The 20,416-nt window shown below is 32.5% G+C and overlaps 1 protein-coding gene across 3 annotated transcripts; it reads right to left on the bottom strand.

Annotated features, from left to right (window-relative positions):
- Window positions 1–4,902: 4,902 nt before the first annotated feature.
- Window positions 4,903–20,275, bottom strand: LOC128176355 (Bardet-Biedl syndrome 1 protein homolog). Of its 3 annotated transcripts, XM_052842613.1 has the most exons (17): window positions 20,107–20,275; window positions 15,876–15,899; window positions 14,929–15,098; window positions 14,551–14,640; window positions 14,126–14,250; window positions 13,918–13,964; window positions 13,517–13,628; window positions 11,938–12,069; window positions 11,423–11,529; window positions 10,995–11,118; window positions 10,114–10,342; window positions 9,435–9,593; window positions 8,814–8,947; window positions 8,362–8,496; window positions 8,091–8,177; window positions 6,596–6,722; window positions 4,903–5,471 (listed from the first exon to the last, which is right to left on the bottom strand). In XM_052842613.1, exons 1-16 carry the CDS (start codon window positions 20,148–20,150, stop codon window positions 6,603–6,605), a joined length of 1,839 nt encoding a protein of 612 aa, XP_052698573.1. In that variant the 5' UTR covers window positions 20,151–20,275; the 3' UTR covers window positions 4,903–5,471; window positions 6,596–6,602. The 3 variants fall into 3 exon arrangements, with proteins under 3 accessions (XP_052698573.1, XP_052698575.1, XP_052698574.1); XM_052842615.1 differs by lacking the exon at window positions 6,596–6,722; XM_052842614.1 differs by lacking the exon at window positions 15,876–15,899.
- Between the last annotated feature and the right edge of the window lie 141 nt (window positions 20,276–20,416).

Genomic DNA, 20,416 nt, shown 5'->3' with positions numbered 1-20,416 from the left:
TGTATGTGATATGAAGCAGTATCTGAATGTAATATTATATGTGATATTAAGCTGTATCTGAATGTAATGATATGTGATATTAGGCAGTATCTGAATGTAATATTATATGTGATATTAAGCAGCATCTGAATTTTATGATAGGTGATATTAAGCTGTATCTGAATGTAATATTATATGTGATATTAAGCAGTATCTGAATGTAATATTATATGTGATATTAAGCAGTTTCTAAATGTAATTATATGTGATATTAAGCTGTATCTGAATGTAATGATATGTGATATTAAGCAGTATCTGAATGTAATATTATATAAGATATCAAGCTGTATCTAAATGTAATATTATATGTGATATTAGCAGTATCTGAATGTAATATTATATGTGATATTAAGCTGTATCTGAATGTAATATTATATGTGATAGTAAGCAGTATCTGAATGTAATATTATATGTGATATTAAGCAGTTTCTAAATGTAATTATATGTGATATTAAGCTGTATCTGAATGTAATATTATATGTGATATTAAGCAGCATTTGAATGTCATATTATATGTGATATCAATCTGTATCTGAATGTTATATTATATGTGATATTAAGCTGTATCTGAATGTAATATTATATGTGATATTAAGCAGCATCTGAATGTAATATTATATGTGGTATTAAGCTGTATCTAAATGTAATATTATATGTGATATTAAGCTGTATCTGAATGTAATGATATGTGATATTAGGCAGTATCTGAATGTAATATCATATGTGATATTAAGCAGTATCTGAATGTAATATTATATGTGATATTAAGCTGTATCTGAATGTAATATTATATGTAATATTAAGCAGTTTCTAAATGTAATTATATGTGATATTAAGCTGTATCTGAATGTAATGATATGTGATATTAAGCTGTATCTGAATGTTATATTATATGTGATATTAAGCAGCATCTGAATGTAATGATAGGTGATATTAAGCTGTATCTGAATGTAATATTATATGTGATATTAAGCAGCATTTGAATGTAATATTATATGTGATATTAAGCTGTATCTGAATGTAATATTATATGTGATATTAAGCAGTATCTGAATGTAATATTATATGTGATATTAAGCAGTTTCTAAATGTAGTTATATGTGATATTAAGCTGTATCTGAATGTAATGATATGTGATATTAAGCAGTATCTGAATGTAATATTATATGTGATATCAAGCTGTATCTGAATGTAATATTATATGTGATATTAGCAGTATCTGAATGTAATATTATATGTGATATTAAGCTGTATCTGAATGTAATATTATATGTGATAGTAAGCAGTATCTGAATGTAATGATATGTGATATTAAGCTGTATCTGAATGTAATATTAAATGTGATATTAAGCTGTATCTGAATGTAATGATATGTGATATTAAGCAGTATCTGAATGTAATATTATATGTGATATTAAGCTGTATCTGAATGTAATGATATGTGATATTAAGCAGTATCTGAATGTAATATCAAATGTGATATTAAGCTGTATCTGAATGTAATATTATATGTAATATTAAGCAGCATTTGAATGTAATATTATATGTGATATTAAGCAGTATGTGAATGTAATATCATATGTGATATTAAGCAGTACCTGAATGTAATATTATATGTGATATTAAGCTGTACCTGAATGTAATATTATATGTGATATTAAGCAGCATCTGAATGTAATGATAGGTGATATCAAGCTGTATCTGAATGTAGTATTATATGTGATATTAAGCAGCATTTGAATGTAATATAATATGTGATATCAATCTGTATCTGAATGTAATATCAAATGTGATATTAAGCTGTATCTGAATGTAATATTATATGTGATATTAAGCAGCATCTGAATGTAATGATATGTGATATTAAGCAGTATCTGCATGTAATATTATATGTGATATTAAGCAGTATCTGAATGTAATATTATATGTGATATTAAGCTGTATCTGAATGTAATATTATATGTGATATTAAGCAGCATCTGAATGTAATATAATATGTGGTATTAAGCTGTATCTAAATGTAATATTAAATGTGATATTAAGCTGTATCTGAATGTAATGATATGTGATATTAGGCAGTATCTGAATGTAATATCATATGTGATATTAAGCAGTATCTGAATGTTATATTATATGTGATATTAAGCTGTATCTGAATGTAATATTATATGTGATATTAAGCAGTTTCTAAATGTAATTATATGTGATATTAAGCTGTATCTGAATGTTATATTATATGTGATATTAAGCAGCATCTGAATGTAATATTATATGTGGTATTAAGCTGTATCTAAATGTAATATTATATGTGATATTAAGCTGTATCTGAATGTAATGATATGTGATATTAGGCAGTATCTGAATGTAATATCATATGTGATATTAAGCAGTATCTGAATGTAATATTATATGTGATATTAAGCTGTATCTGAATGTAATATTATATGTAATATTAAGCAGTTTCTAAATGTAATTATATGTGATATTAAGCTGTATCTGAATGTAATGATATGTGATATTAAGCTGTATCTGAATGTTATATTATATGTGATATTAAGCAGCATCTGAATGTAATGATAGGTGATATTAAGCTGTATCTGAATGTAATATTATATGTGATATTAAGCAGCATTTGAATGTAATATTATATGTGATATTAAGCTGTATCTGAATGTAATATTATATGTGATATTAAGCAGTATCTGAATGTAATATTATATGTGATATTAAGCAGTTTCTAAATGTAGTTATATGTGATATTAAGCTGTATCTGAATGTAATGATATGTGATATTAAGCAGTATCTGAATGTAATATTATATGTGATATCAAGCTGTATCTGAATGTAATATTATATGTGATATTAGCAGTATCTGAATGTAATATTATATGTGATATTAAGCTGTATCTGAATGTAATATTATATGTGATATTAAGCAGTATCTGAATGTAATGATATGTGATATTAAGCTGTATCTGAATGTAATATTAAATGTGATATTAAGCTGTATCTGAATGTAATGATATGTGATATTAAGCAGTATCTGAATGTAATATTATATATGATATTAAGCTGTATCTGAATGTAATGATATGTATTATTAAGCAGTATCTGAATGTAATATCAAATGTGATATCAAGCTGTATCTGACTGTAATATTATATGTGATATTAAGCAGTATCTGAATGTAATATTATTTATGATATTAAGCTGTATCTGAATGTAATATTATATGTGATATTAAGCAGTATCTGAATGTTATATTATATGTGGTATTAAGCTGTATCTGAATGCAATATTAAATGTGATATTAAGCTGTATCTGAATGTAATGATATGTGATATTAGGCAGTATCTGAATGTAATATTATATGTGATATTAAGCTGTATCTGAATGTAATGATATGTGATATTAAGCAGTATCTGAATGTAATATCAAATGTGATATTAAGCTGTATCTGAATGTAATATTATATGTGATATTGAGCAGTATCTGAATGTAATATTATTTATGATATTAAGCTGTATTTGAATGTAATATTATATGTGATATTAAGCTGTATCTGAATGCAATAATGTGTGATATTAAGCAGTTTCTAAATGTAATTATATGTGATATTAAGCTGTATCTGAATGTAATGATATGTGATATTAAGCAGTATCTGAATGTAATATTATATGTGGTATTAAGCTGTATCTGAATACAATATTAAATGTGATATTAAGCAGTATCTGAATGTAATATTATTTATGATATTAAGCTGTATCTGAATGTAATATTATATGTGATATTAAGCTGTATCTGAATGCAATAATGTGTGATATTAAGCAGTTTCTAAATGTAATTATATGTGATATTAGGCAGTATCTGAATGTAATATTATATGTGATATTAAGCTGTATCTGAATGTAATGATATGTGATATTAAGCAGTATCTGAATGTAATATCAAATGTGATATTAAGCTGTATCTGAATGTAATATTATATGTGATATTAAGCAGTATCTGAATGTTATATTATTTATGATATTAAGCTGTATCTGAATGTAATATTATATGTGATATTAAGCTGTATCTGAATGCAATAATGTGTGATATTAAGCAGTTTCTAAATGTAATTATATTTGATATTAAGATGTATCTGAATGTAATGATATGTGATATTAAGCAGTATCTGAATGTAATATTATATGTGATATTAAGCAGTATCTGAATGTAATATTATATGTGATATTAAGCTGTATCTGAATGTAATTATATGTGATATTAAGCTGTATCTGAATGTAATATTATATGTGATATTAAGCAGTATCTGAATGTTATATTATATGTGGTATTAAGCTGTATCTGAATGTAATATTAAATGTGATATTAATCTGTATCTGAATGTAATGATCTGTGATATTAGGCAGTATCTGAATGTAATATTATATGTGATATTAAGCAGTATCTGAATGTTATATTATATGTGATATTAAGAAGTATCTAAATGTAATGAGCTTTGACATTAAGCAGTATGTGATTGTTATGATATCTCATTTTAGTGATATAAAGCATGATTTGAATGTAATATGTGTGACATCATAGCAGCATCTGAATTTAATGATATGTGTGACATCAATCAGTTTCTAAATATGCGAAATAGCTATTTACTTAATAACAGTTTATTGCTGAAAAATCATGTCTAATCTCTTAGGAAGGTTTAACACATAGCTTTCAAAAAGAGCTATAAAATATTCTCTTCTCATGCAACCTGGTTGAGGATCATACATATTGGATGTGCCATCCGATACTTAATGTAGTGATTCATATAACATAGCAATGCACTCCAAATCTAGGGAAATGATTCATCCAACAGAAAAGGAACATGACTGATTATTTATTGTTCTTTAAATGAATTATAATTGAAATGACACCAGAGGTATGTATACAACCATATAGAAGCAATGGAAATAGTGGACATGCACACAGATCAGGAAAGAATAGAAGTGTTTCTATTATCTTCAAACATGAATTTATCAAACCAGGCATACTGTGTTGTGTTGGAGAGATATGTTAACAATTCTTTAACCTCATAAGACACAAAATAAAAAAATATGTAATAGTTCTTTTCGTCATGAACAGTCACTTGAATCACAGGCAGAAAATAATTAAATAAATTAAAACAATTCAATTTCTGGCTGTACGGATTCACTACCAGAATGATCCCAAATCCTGTCACCATTGTTCTTTGCATGCTTTTAAGATGTCTTCAAGTATGACCTCAAATGACCCTAGCTTGACCCCAATGACCTCACACAACAACTAATCCCTCGCTGCCAGACATGCTGATGACCCCGGGGACCTCACACAACAACCAATCCCTCGCTGACAGGCATGCTGATGACCCCGGTGATGATAGGGACACTCTTTCCATCCTTCAGAACGAACACCTGTCACAGAAAAAGATCAAACATCAACAGCAATGTCACCCTGTCACAGCTCAACATCAGGAGTTACACACCCCCATATCCCTCATATCATACTCTCCTCTTTACATAGGCTGAAATTCAATTAACCTATTTACATGTATATTTTTTTATATTACAACTACCAGTATTAGCATTATTTGAAATGAACATACCTGTATACAGCTGATATTTATCTAAACTTTTCTTTTTACAAATGCATGATTACATGATCAACAATATATTTGTTAAGGAGCTAGTACACCTTTATTATTCTTCTATAAGTAGTAAGGTACATGCTTATATTAACACACCAAACAACTGTTACAGGTCAACAAAGCATACTAATTAATGGTAGTTGAATTAATACACATTTAATCAAATAAGTCAATTCTTAATGTAATTATCATAAGCATTCTTCATTGAATACCAATGGCAATAACTCTTGTATTCTTTCAGGTAATCTGAAACTGCATGCACAAATACCTCGAAAAAATATTTGATCCTTAAAAGGCAGTTCAAGTTCACATACCAAGACCATAACCTGAGAACAACTCTGGCAGAATTTGAAATTGACAATTTTTTAAGAATATTTGTATAAAGTTTCTGCTGTTTGTTTGTAATTGTGATCACTATTAATACTAAGGAGTAATGGTGGAAAATTATGGCATACAAAACTAAAATAAAACTTTTTTGACTTCATTCTATTGCCAGGCTATGATTTTAAGGCCAGGCCAAATTTGAGCTTGTAAATAGGAACACTGATAAAAGTATGCCTTACACATTAAAGTTTATACTAATAGTAAAAACAGGATGCTGGAATCGGCCCAACTTAAGCTACTGACATTCAAGTGGATTTTTGTGGCCATGGGGTTGCTAGTTATCAAACAGCAGATAACATGACCTATCATATATTACTGGACTAGCCAACATGCATTGAGTTCAGATTACGTACTACCATGCTGACATGTGAATATTTAGATTTACTGCTTAATCATTGAGTTCAGATTTCGTTCTACTATGCTGCTGTGTTAATATTTAGATTTACTGCTTAATCATTGAGTTCAGATTTCGTTCTACCATGCTGCTGTGTTAATGTTTAGATTTACTGCTTAATTATTCAAAGAGGTCCTTGTTCTTGGTCGACACTTGGGATACTGGTTCGATGTCAGTGCAGGGCATACTAATTACCCCAGTTATCAGAGGTACCTGAGATCCCTCCTTCAAAACAAAGGCCTGACAAAACAGAGAATAGGATCAATAAATTGATAACTGATCAGAATTCTAGAAGGGTTCATTTTCTATGAGGCGCCGTTTTAATATTTTTGAGGTATTTTCTGATATCAAAAAATAAATAATTGATATCAATAATTCGAATTTTTGATATCAAAAAATAATTCTTGATATCAAAAATTAATTCTTGATATCAAAAAATCTATTTTGTGATATCAGAAAATCATTTTTTGATATCACAAATTCGAATTCTTGATATCAAAAAATGATTTTCTGATTTCACAAAATAGATTTTTTGATATCAAGAATTAAAGTTGATTTTTTGATATCAAAAAATTGAATTCTTGATATCACAAAATCATTTTTTGATATCAAAAAATCGAATTCTTGATATCACAAAATCATTTTTTGATATCAAAAAATCATTTACATTTTCTGATATCAGAAAATCTATTTTTTGATATCAGAAAATAAGACTTGCATAAAATTACTATCAACTTAATGAATGCTCCCTGTAATGCAACTTTTGTAATTTGTAAGAAAATGTGTTTCAAGCCTGTATATGTCTCTTAAGAATAATAATGAATGCCTTATTTTAAACCTGGTTTCATTCTGGCAAGTTTTGCCACATATACAATGATCAAAACTGCTTTCTTTGCGATTTGCTGTGAATATTGAAAAATGATGGCCTCGCATAATATAAAGAGTTATACAGGCGTCCAGTTAGCGCTTTCAATACATAAGACCAGAATTATCAAGAACACTTATTAAATTTTACATAGAAATAAATAAAAGACAACAAATATTTAAATGCAAATCTGGCTCTGTAGTTCGGCAATTTAATTTTGGGTCTAGGGAGTATTCATTAAATAGGTGAAATTTATTCGCCATTTTCTTTGAATTTCTGATATCAGAAAATATCATTCTTGATATCAAATAATCAGTTTCAATTTCTGATATCAACAAATCATTTTCTGATATCAAAAAATCGAATTTCTGATATCAGAAAATGATTTTTTGATATCAGAAAATCGATTTTTTGATATCAGAAAATGGATCGTATTTTCTGATATCAAGAATTCGAATTTCTGATATCAAAAACTCATTTCCTGATATCAGAAATTCAAATTCTTGATATCAAAAAATCATTTTCTGATATCAGAAAATACCTCAAAAATATTAAAACGGCGCCCCATAATTTTCATCCTGATTGACAACCCAAAAAACCAATGTAGAAAATCCTGAATTTATGATATGATTCAAATTAAACATGAACAGTACAAAGAAACCGATTGTTTGGTGCGTGGTAATACATTGGAACCCACAGGTCAGAGGAAATTTGGGAGGGAAGTATAGATGATAACATTTTACCTTGATGTTGTCCGAGACTCCTTTGTCACTCAGACATTCCAGAAACGTCTCAAAAGCATAGTTCAGCCCTGGAACCAGCATAGGGACCTGAAAACCATTTACAGGTGAATATAAAGGTAAATAAATGTAGATAAATAATACAGGTATTTCTTTCAATACTGAACTATATGGTAGAACATAATGACGCTGATATTGTTAAAATTAAAATGATTTTAAAAAACAATCAATAGGGTCAATTTCAGAGTTAATTCTAAATTAAAGAGATATATACCTCAATGAAAGACTTTTTGAAGTTGTAGAGTTTTTCGTCGTACAGAAACGTGATCAGTAAACTGGTGGAGGGCTGGCTGAGAGACGTATTCTGGAGGTTGACCGTCAGCTTGAAGGTCGGGCCGATTCCTTGGACCTGACACAGATAGATAAATAAGATAAACATTGTGAGCTAGCTCAAACCAATTCTTTGACCTGATAAATAGTTCTCTACTAATCTAACATTAAGCATTATTAATATGCCAAATGAAGGTGCAAAAGAATTTTAAATAATTGTATCCAATGTAATCCTTCATAAGCTTTTTAAGATGGAATATAAGATATTGTTATACTTTCATGTTAAATACTGAAATCTGATTGGTTTAGACGCAGTTCATAATCAGTTCTATTACCCTATTATTATATAAGATACTGGTAGCTGTATCTAAAACAAACCATTATAAGCTTGCATACCTGGGCGTTTAGTTTCAGCGGCTCGGACGGATCTGATGAGATCGGATTCATGCTGTTGTCCAGAGATTTGGCGTACTCTCTCAGTGTGTTCAATCTCAGCAGATACAGGTCTCGCTGGAATGTCCTGTGCATTGCTGACAAACAAAAAATAATTCACTGAGTATCAATACTCGAAAAACCTTTCAGCAAAGTCAGAAAGGCTTCAATATGGAATTCATTTTTTAAACATCTCTGAAATACATGTACAGCATATATATTTAATCTATGATTACCTGAAAGGCATAATTAACAAAATCAAATACTGTACACAGGGATATATTTGTCCCTCTTTTATTTTCACCATTATTGCCCTTGTTGTCAGCAGGCAAATTTTAAGACTTGGTAAATTCAAAACAATTTTAAATCACTGTGTTAAGTACAAAGAGTATCTAACGCAAAACTGTGTCTGGGCGAGTTCAAGACGAGCAAAAATATTTGCAAGTGCATAAGGGGGAAAAAACACAGGGTGAAAATAACCCTGTATATGATAGTATTTTCTTTGTTAAATAACCACATAATACAGAGAAGTGTCTTCTTTAACTACATAGCATACGGAATTGTCTCCCTTCTACAGATACATACTGATGGCGTTTTCTCTCTCCCTCATCGTCTGGTCCACGAAGAGCTTTGTCTTCTTGGGGACGTTCAGTCGTGTGTTCTGGGCTGAGGGTGGACCCCCCGACAAATCCTTCTCCTCAAATGTGGCGTTCCTCTTCAGAATCTTTATGACCAGTCCTCCCCCTGTCACACAAAGATATAGGTTATGTACAATGCCATTACAAAAAGATACATTGAGGTATATGTAGTACATTGTAACACCTAAATAATTAGTCACGGCAAAGTACCAAATATAGTATACTTATTATAGTATAGTTATTTAACCCTGACAGATTAAAGGACAGGTTTGCGAAAACAAATACTGTAGATTAAGCACAAATATTCGTTGAGGATTTAATTTTGTTATTTTCGTTGGCAGTATTAATCAATGAAATAAAATCCATGATGAATTTTTATCCTAAGTATTCATAAATACAGTGTTGATAAGTGGTACATTTGAGAGATCAAGACATGACTAAATTAAATCCCAATGAAATGTTTTGGTTTAAAAACAATGAAATATTAACCAAATGAATATATGTGCTTATACAGTATTCATGACTATAAGGCTCCTGCATTACATTCAAATAAAAGATGGTTCACATTATCTGTCTCTTTAATGTATTACACAATAAGACTTCTGTCTTGAGGAGAGGAAATTTACCTTTGAGGGTCATGATGAGGGTCCCCTCCTCCCGACCAAACTGTCCGAATTTGAGTCCAGTGACAATGGCGTCGGTTTTGATGACATTGACTAGGTACTTCTCCTTGTAGATGTGGACCTGACAGTTATTGAGGGCCACGATCACTGCCTTGAAGCCCTTACTCTTGTAGTCAATCACCTCCATTGTCGTCATACTGCCCGGCAGCTTCACCGTCCACAGCTTCTTACCCTGAAAAACGAATGCCACTAGAGGGTCAGCCACACAGTACAGGGGATACTGTAAGACACAGACGTGATTTATTTACAGCTTTAGACACAGACTTAATATACAGTAAAACACAATTATAACGAAGTGCCAGGGGCGGGCGATTCTGCTTCATTATAAGCTTAATTCGATATATCCGTCAAGTTCACAACATGTAATAAAGTCACAGGGAATGAAAATCAGTTCGATGTAAGCGTCAATTCATTATAAGCGTGTTCACTATAACATGTTTTACTGTACATGTATTAATAGCTATACATCTCTTATTTACTCAGAGTTCACAGCATAAATCAACTACATCATTCTTAACAAATAGTAAACTCCAGTGTTGTACATTCATGTCACTAGTTTCTAAATCAGTGAGAATTGTTAACCACAATGGCTTTTAAAATGGCTATCAAAACAAAACAAATTAGATTTTGCAGAAGAGCAGAAGATTTTCAAACAAAAGTGGTAAGCATACGAAAGAGTAAAATAGTGGTTTATTTGCACTGAAAGAGATAGAGTTGCAAGTAGGATAAGAGAGGGGCCTTACAATGAAAATTACATCATGGGCAAATTACTAGTATCACGCCAAAGGAGACAGAAACCCACTATATAAAAAAAGATGCCTGACCTTGGACGTGTAACAGTGCAGAGATTCGTCCATTGTTCCTACGTAGATGGTTTTGTTGATTCTCTCTAGCCCAACGGGCTGAGAGTTCAACTCTATACAGTTCTTCAAAGGATCTGTTGTTCCCCTGTGTACAGTAAAACAATAATTATTACATTTTCTCATCTGAAAAAATGTATTGCAGTGTACAAATTTATTAGACATTAGAAAATAGGTTTCTAAGGAATTGCTTATCCCCCGCAATGCACTATAATAGGGTTTTATTTCATTTGCAGTGTATAAATTTATTGGACATTACAAAATATGTTTTAAGGAAATGCTTATCCCCCGCAGTGCACTGTAATATTGTTTTACTTCATTTGATGAATATGACTGCCATGTTTTAAATCCTGAATTAGTTGACATCAATTACTATGGATACTCTGACTGACCTCTTTAGGGTGTATATACATCCGTTACGACAGGCCACCACAATGCGGTACTCCACATCAAACAGTCCCGTCACACTCAGGAACACAGGCACCGCCGGCAGGTCCAGCTGTAACCAAACAAACCAATCAGATTCAAGAATTCAATGAATTCATGGGCCATGACAGACATGCTCAAGTTGATATCAGTCTCATCTTAATGTACATGTACATTGTTTTTGTGAAAATGAGACTTTCATCACACCTGGGCTTTACATAGTTCCTCAGTTTTGGTTTGGACCACTTGTTGGGTAATATCTCCGCTGCTCAATGAATCTATCAAACTGTCTATTTCCTTGATTATTGTTTGCATAATTTCTTTAATTCAAACAAAATATCTGGAACTGTCAAAATTTTAGCCAAGGGGGGTTTTAATAAAAAATTTAACTTTACACCATGGTCAGCATATTGATGACAATGAGAAATTAACTTATCAAGTTAGTGGTGTTACCTACACTGTAAGAAAAACATAAACTTACCGTGGTCAGAACGGTGAAGGCTTCAGGGTCAAGGACATAGATGGACTTACTCTCTGTCCCCAGCACCAGACAGCTGATAGCATCCTCCTCCGCCATCGACTTCTTCATTGTACTCAAGCAGGTTATCACAGTCTGAAATATACAACAGGAGTTAACACTATACTCAGGCAGGTAATCACAGTCTGAAATATACCACAGGTGTTAACACTATACTCAGGCAGGTAATCACAGTCTGAAATATACAACATGTGTTAACACTATACTCAGGCAGGTAATCACAGTCTGAAATATACAACAGGTGTTAAAACTACACTCAGGCAGGTAATCATAGTCTGAAATATACCACAGGTGTTAACACTATACTCAGGCAGGTAATCACAGTCTGAAATATACCACAGGTGTTAACACTATACATAATATAGTATTCATTCAGGTAATGACAGTCTGAAATATACAACAGGTGTTAACACTATACTCAGGCAGGTAATCACTGTCTGAAATAAAGAACAGGTGTTAAAACTATACTCGGGCAGGTAATCACAGTCTGAAATATACAACAGGTGTTAATACTACACTCAGGCAGGTATTCACAGTCTGTAATATATACTGTGGAATCATTTAAATTCGAGGAGGCCAATTTTCGTGGATTGTGATTTTTTTGCTTACTTGTGGGGATTTAATTTCGTGGATGTGCCAGTTTTCAGTTCCAGTAACAAAGATATCTCGTTCTTAATTTGTTTTCGTTGAGGATGTAAATTCGTGGGGAAGGGCTACCCATGAATACCACGAAAATTGAGCCACCACGAATTCTAATGATTCTACAGTAACAGGTGTTAACACTATATAGAATATAGTACTCAGGCAGGTAATCACAGTCTGAAATATATAACAGGTATTAACACTACACTCAGGCAGGTAATCACAGTCTGAAATATACAACAGGTGTTAACACTATATAGAATATAGTACTCAGGCAGGTAATCACAGTCTGAAATATACAACAGTTAACATTCTACAGAATGATAGATCTGAGTGGATGATGTACAGCTCTTTAAACGTCCTGTCACAAACTAGGGAATTTAAGGTTGCAAATGTATATATATATATATATTTATTTACCTGTCTTTTGAGGGGGTGTATTCATACATATTGTGTATATATATATATATATTATATATATTGTTATTTACCTGTCGTGTATATATATTGTTATTTACCTGTTGTGTGTATACATTCATTATTTACCTGTCTTTTGAGAGCAGTGTATTTATACATGTTGTATATGTTACATGTTGTATATGTATATATTGTTATCTACCTGTTGTGTGTATACATTCATTATTTACCTGTCTTTTGAGAGCAGTGTATTTATACATGTTGTATATGTATATATTGTTATTTACCTGTCTTTTGAAGGGTTGTATTTACACATGTTATATATGTATATTATATATATTGTAATCTACCTGTTGTGTGTATGCATTCATTACTTACCTGTCTTTTAAGAGCAGTGTATTTATACAAGTTGTATATGTATATACTGTTATTTACCTGTTGTGTGTATGCATTCATTACTTACCTGTCTTTTAAGAGGAGTGTACTTATACATGTTGGCGAAGGTCTCGCAGTCCCCTACGTCTTGTAGCTGTAGAAATCTCAGTGACCTCACCGTCAACACCGTCCCCTCCGCCCTGAATGTTAGCAATTATATGAAGAGGTTAATTGAAGTTTAACAGAGTTTCAGTCATCTTTTCTTTAGGCACAATGACTTCATGATAAGACACTTGTTTTTGACTGGGATAAATCACTGCTTCCTCTTTAAAAAATTGTCAAATACATTTAGTGAATTTATTAAATTTTGCCCTACCTTTTACTGACAACTTAGATTTCTTTTGCTAAACTGTTATCATTTCATAAGACTGTTTATTGTTAACAGAGGGATGTATGAAAGAATTTTTAATGTGGTCTTAGCAACCTTACCTCATTCCTTCCAGCATCTCCCTCAGAACAAAGATATTTATTTTCTCCTGAAATGAGAGATTCAATGGAAATAACACAATAACACAAAGAGTATAAATTTACATGTAAATGTATCAACCAAAATCTGTAAGCCTTTAATAGAGACCCTAACACCTTCATTATAACCAGGTTTAACTGTAACAGAGGCCTTAACACCCATGTTTTATACCTCCTTGACCTGGTTCCAGAGGTCAGCTTCCACCGGGTTGACCTCTAACGTTGGCAAGGTGAACTTGAAATATGGTCTGAGGTTTTTATACACATAAATGTAGGGTCCTGAGGCAACAGCTATGGCTGTAAATAAAATAAAACCACATAGGCGAAAACTCTTAAAAGATAACCATTATCATAATAAATTTTTAATTTTTGATTTAGAAACTTCGATGAAAAACTGAATTAAAATATTTTTATTTTTCATTTATAGTGATAAAAATTCTTTACTCATTTATTGCTTTATTTTCCGATTTAACAAAAATATTCATCTGACACTAAAATAACTCTTGACAATTTAAACTAGGTTTCAGTATAAACTGAAAATTCACCTGACAATGAGATTATTTAATTGGACAATATTAACGCAAACTTTGTGTATACCTGGAGTGCGTGGCTCGTGTGTGTCCATGTAGAATGACACGACACCAGTGGGGAGGTCGATGATGGTGTGCTCACTCATCAGGTTAGTCCCTGAAAGTCAGACCAGGACAAATCAAAACCTTAAACATATAAACACTTGTCAAAATGTCAAGTCTGATTTTACCTCAACTGTAATACAAATGTATAATTTGATGTAAAGTTTATCAAAAAAAGTTGAAAGGATTGCTGTTCTGGGGTAGGAAAATAATTTTGTAGAATTGAATATATGTTTATGCAGATTCTCAGATACCTGCCATCCTCCTCAAATATTTCTGCTTAGCTGAGCAATGTGTAGCTAACAAGCAGCAATCAACACACAATAGTGTACTTTACCCTCACCTTTGTAAACTTTTAATTTCATGTTGAAGGAGCCAGTCCCTAGATCAGCGATGATGAGTTTCCAGTCTCCATCAGCCTGGACGTCAGACAGACATATACACTGAGTCAGCGTGTAAAGGGAGGCCACTGGGTCCTTGTAAGCTTCCAACCACTTGTCGTTCCCAACCATCCTACACAAAGAAAGATAAACTACATGTATCAATTTCCCTCATTTGTACCTTGGACTAATCGACTGTATACAGGACAGAAAAATGTGTTAAATTTTAATGAATCGTGTAAGGTATACATTCGTGTATAATACACATCAACCAAATTTTGGTGAAAAATACTGAAAAAAATATTTCTATGGAAAGTGCAAACCCCCTCAAAAACACCATTTTATCAATCAATTTTTTTTCTTCAATGTGCACGTGTTCATAATGTTTTAATAATACATTTAGAGAATATCATTAATATCATTAATATCATTAATAAATGTTTCCTTCTTTGATTTCACAAGAAACATGTCTTTAGTGACTCTAGTCCAGATCTATTGAATGATGGTTCTATTCAAAAAGTTTCTAAGTTAAAACATTAAATTCATAACAGGGTACAAGAAGTAGATTAAAAGTTTTCAAAATCTTTCTGCACTTGATTAAACTATAAGGTCTGACATGAGACAATTAAAATAATATATAAGTGCATGCTTCACTGGAAATTGCTAAATAAAAACTGACCAATTGTAGCGAGTCAACAGGCGGCTGATTTTTTAATGGCAATTACACTAACAAGATTCTTTTGATACAAGGAACAGTGGATGAATATTCAAAAGCATGGTTACTAAATAAACAATAAAATAATCCACAACAAACGTGATATTGCATGGTGGTCATTCTTTTGTATAACCTGCAGTGAGAAACACTCTCCAAAAAGACTCGTCAAAATTTTTTCTTTTGTGTAGTACTCACCCCCCATTTTTAATCAAGTATTTGCTGAAATAAAAGTGCAACCGGTACTATACAACAGACTAAGTTATGTACCAAATCAATCGAGCAAGCAAACATTTCGCTGCAAACAATAATATCTGTTGTTTGCTAAATAATAGTGTTGATATGTATTTGCTTAAGCACATTGATATGTAGTTGAATATTAACACGCTTCTATAAATATTTTAGACACATAATGGTAGCATTAATGTATCATCTTACTGAATATCGATATACCGTATTTAACGGAATTTAGGACGATACGGTTTATTGGGCGAAGGAGGCCGTTTTTAGCCATAAAATAAAACAAGAGGCCCATGGGCCACATCGCTCACCTGAGGAACAATAGGTATGATAAAGTCAGCTTAATGGAGTCATAATACAATCTGGACAATGTACATTAATACATGTAGATCCTGTATAAATAAAATCCATTTTCCCCCCTTGGAACTCGGATAGCCCTGATTGCTGAAAATATTTACAAGAGCAGACTTTAATCACCGCTCCTGCACATATATAGGGACTCAACGTTATGCAGGCAGGGATGACCGCACACCTGCGCAACTCAACAGGTACCAACGTTAATGCAAGCAGAGATAATGCAAGCAGGGATGACCTCACACTTGCACCAACAGCTCAACCTAACGCAGGGAGTGCCACACACTTGCGCTAGAAAGGCCAGAACACCAGCAGGGATGACCATACACTAGTACTCCGCCGCAACCACCACCAATACAAGCAGGTATGACCGCACATTTGTATTAATGCGATACAGGGCAGAAATGACCGCACATTCTGTATCGTTGGTTAGAAAAACACAAAGAATAGAAAGAGCAGGGATGTCAACACCCTCAATCTCTCCGTACCTGTTCAAGTTTAACCCCAAACAGTCACTCATTGCAATGCAATAGACACTGTCCCTATATATGTGCCAGCCTAAAATAATTCATAGTATCTAAAAATTGGAAATCAAAAATAAACAAACTAATCCAGCCTAACCCAAAACTACTTATGCAGAACAACTTATATACATTGAATATTTATTATTGTATAAAAATAATCATCACATTAATTGGTTAACAGTGGATGCATTAATTAAAATAATCAAGAATCAATAAATCAAGGGCAATAACCCAAAACAGTAATACAAAAAGATTCTAATGAAAAAATAGCTGCCTGCTTCAATTTTATAGTCATATCACATGTTGAGTATTGCAGTTCTCAAAAAGATCCTTTACAATTGTTTATATATGGGATATTTAGCTACATCAAACTCTGAACCTTCTTGTGAGGCCGAAGAATTGTCCTGGAGCCAAAGTCTTAACAATTATAAAGAATCATCTTGCTGATTAGTTTCTGAGAAGAAGATTTTTAAAGATTTACTCTTTATTCCTATGTAAAACTTTAACACCCCCCCCCCCCCCCCATGTGGCCTCACCCTACCCCCAGGGATCATGATTTTCACAACTTTGAATCTACACTACCTTAGGATACTTCCCACAAGTTTCAGCTTTCCTGGCTGATTAGTTTCTGAGAAGAAGATTTTTAAAGATTTACTCTATATATTCCTATGTAAAATTTTAACACCCCCCCCCATGTGGCCTCACCCTACCCCCAGGGGTTATGATTTTCACAACTTTGAATCTACACTACCTGAGGATGCTTCCACACAAGTTTCAGCTTTCCTGGCTGATTAGTTTCTGAGAAGAAGATTTTTAAAGATTTACTCTATATATTCCTATGTAAAACTTCGACCCCCCATTGTGGCCCCAACCTAACCCCAGGGGTCATGATTTTCACAACTTTGAATCTACACTACCTGAGGATGCTTCCACACAAGTTTCAGCTTTCCTGGCTGATTAGTTTCTGGAAAGAAGATTTTTAAAGATTTATTCTATATATTCCTATGTAAAACTTCGACCCCCCATTGTGGCCCCACCCTACCCCCGGGGGTCATGATTTTCACAACTTTGAATCTTCACTACCTGAGGATGCTTTTCCACAAGTGTCAGCTTTCCTGGCTGATTAGTTTCTGAGAAGAAGATTTTTAAAGATTTACTCTATATATTCCTATGTAATACTTTGACCCCCCATTGTGGCCCCAACCTAACCCCAGGGGTTATGATTTTCACAACTTTGAATCTACACTACCTGAGGATGCTTCCACACAAGTTTCAGCTTTCCTGGCTGATTAGTTTCTGAGAAGAAGATTTTTAAAGATTTATTCTATATATTCCTATGTAAAACTTCGACCCCCCATTGTGGCCCCTTCCTACACCCGGGGGTCATGATTTTCACAACTTTGGATCTACACTACCTGAGGCTGCTTCCACACAAGTTTCAGCTTTCCTGGCTGATTAGTTTCTGAGAAGAAGATTTTTAAAGATTTACTCTATATATTCCTATGTAAAACTTCGACCCCCCATTGTGGCCCCACCCTACCCCCGGGGGTCATGAATTTCACAACTTTGAATCTACACTACCTGAGGATGCTTCCACACAAGTTTCAGCTTTCCTGGCTTTCTGGTTCTTGAGAAGAAGATTTTTGAAAATTTCTCAAAATTTTTCATTAATTTCTAATTATCTCCCCTTGAAAACGGGTGTGGCCCTTAATTTTCACAACTTTGAATCCCCTTTGCCTACGGATGATTTGTGCCAAGTTTGGTTGAAATTGGCCTTGTAGTTCTTGAGAAGATGTTGAAAATGTGAAAAGTTTACGGACAGACGGACGGACAGACGGACGGACAGACGGACGGACAGACGGACGACAGACAAAATGTGATCAGAATAGCTCACTTGAGCTTTCAGCTCAGGTGAGCTAAAAAAGTATAAATAGGTCGACTTCGAAGAATTGGTCGAAAAATTACCGCTAGTTCTAATGAATAAATGGTTTAAACCAATAACATTATCATATAGTGGCCTTTAATCTTATTTCACAGTTTTAAACAAAAGGGAAATAAAATGTATTTCTTGAAAACATCGTAAGAAAATGTATGAAATTGCGTCAAAATTTTCAAACCAAATAATTCAGTACGGCCGGTTTTAATTTAAGATCGTTTTTTATTACTTCCCTGCCATGTGTACAAACTGGTGTTAACCGGGGGATAGTTACCTAGCCTGGAGGCATGACTACGGTAGCACATGCCACCCTGTGTCTCTATGTGACTTTTTACTGTGTATATACACACGAGTCAACCTCTGATCTTATTGAAGCCTGCAGGCATGAATAGCACGTGCCGAGAGTTCAACTGTGTATAAATAAAGTCAGCGTTACCCAGACTGATTTCAGAGACACCTGGCTAAAATTTCATCGAAAGTTTTATGTTGAATATACAGAAAAAGACTTGTTCCTGTATTCTATTATGAAAACAAATTGTTTTTTTTTTATTTCTACCCGACGATATTTCACCCCGTAATTACCCTTTGTACGGTTCTCATTTTACTTTTACCGCGCGAAATTGATTTCCTGTTTATCGTAAGCACACGATCAAAATGCATGACAGCATTTAATGATTCAGTCAGTGATCTAAGTAAGAAATGTAAGAAGAAATAAATCTATTTACATTTAATTTTGTTTAAATGATAAATTACTACAGTATATTGATTAAAATCCATACGATTTTTACACAGAAATTCAAGCAGTATTACAGTAAACACTCATGATTTTATTGGAGGGTTGCATAAATTTTTGCAAAATTCCAACCAAAAAAAAAAAACATAAATTGGGCGAAGCGATGAATAGGGCGAGGTCCACATGTCAGGGGAAAAAAGTATCGACCTAAATTCCGTGAAATACGGTAGTCAATCCTTTTATGAATACAAATATCATCATTTAAATATTTTTTATGTACTGTGCTATATAACGTCATTGTGTCTCAGTCCTGCTTAGCTCTACTGTGTGTTTTATATGTGTGTACAAGATAGATATAGTGAGAAGGAAAGAAAGTTTCAAGAATGAATTTGTATATATCTTTTGTTAATCTTTATTCACTCAGAATCTATACTCTTTGTCACAGCTGTAATAAAAATATTGTTATGATAAAGCCTGAAATCTTCTGTTGAATCTGGATAATTGCATGGTCAATCATCCATTAAAATATAACATACAAGAATTAGAAATATCTGCACTTATATCAAAATGAATGATTCTTAAATATTTGGTTTTCTTAAAGCTTGACCAAGACATTTATAATTAACTGAGTTTTGCATTTACCCTGACGTGTCATTTTCTATCTGTTCTTTATCTTCCGTCGACATTCTGTAGAAACACGCAAAAATGAAACGTTTTCGTTTACATTAGCGTTTGGTTACAAAGGCATCAAAGGTTTAAAGGAAAACTTCAAAAAAAAATTGTTGCGAATGAAAACAATTTCACCGGAAGTTCCGACCAGATAATTAGATAAGTCGATCATATTTCTCATATTAAATTTTCAGTACAAAATTGGGGGAATGCATTCTAAAAATAATCTGCATGAAAAATGTTTCTATTAATTTCATAGAGTAATAATTTTGCAATGTTATTG

The sequence above is a fragment of the Crassostrea angulata genome, chromosome 3 (assembly GCF_025612915.1).
Source record: "Crassostrea angulata isolate pt1a10 chromosome 3, ASM2561291v2, whole genome shotgun sequence".
NCBI classification, from domain to species: Eukaryota; Metazoa; Mollusca; class Bivalvia; order Ostreida; family Ostreidae; genus Magallana; species Magallana angulata.
The sequence above is the reverse complement of the archived record's forward strand: the minus strand, read 5'-3'. Positions and strand labels throughout refer to the sequence as shown.

Bases quoted from the DNA above. Each gene is read 5' to 3' on its own strand.
- LOC128176355 (XM_052842613.1), bottom strand. From the start codon at position 20,150: ATGTCGACGGAAGATAAAGAACAGATAGAAAATGACACGTCAGG. The intron at 8,178-8,361 runs GTATATATCTCT...AATGGTTTTCAG, and splicing joins TCAAAAAGTCTTTCATTGAG to GTCCCTATGCTGGTTCCAGG. The intron at 6,723-8,090 runs GTAAAATGTTAT...CTGTTTTGTCAG, and splicing joins GAGTCTCGGACAACATCAAG to GCCTTTGTTTTGAAGGAGGG.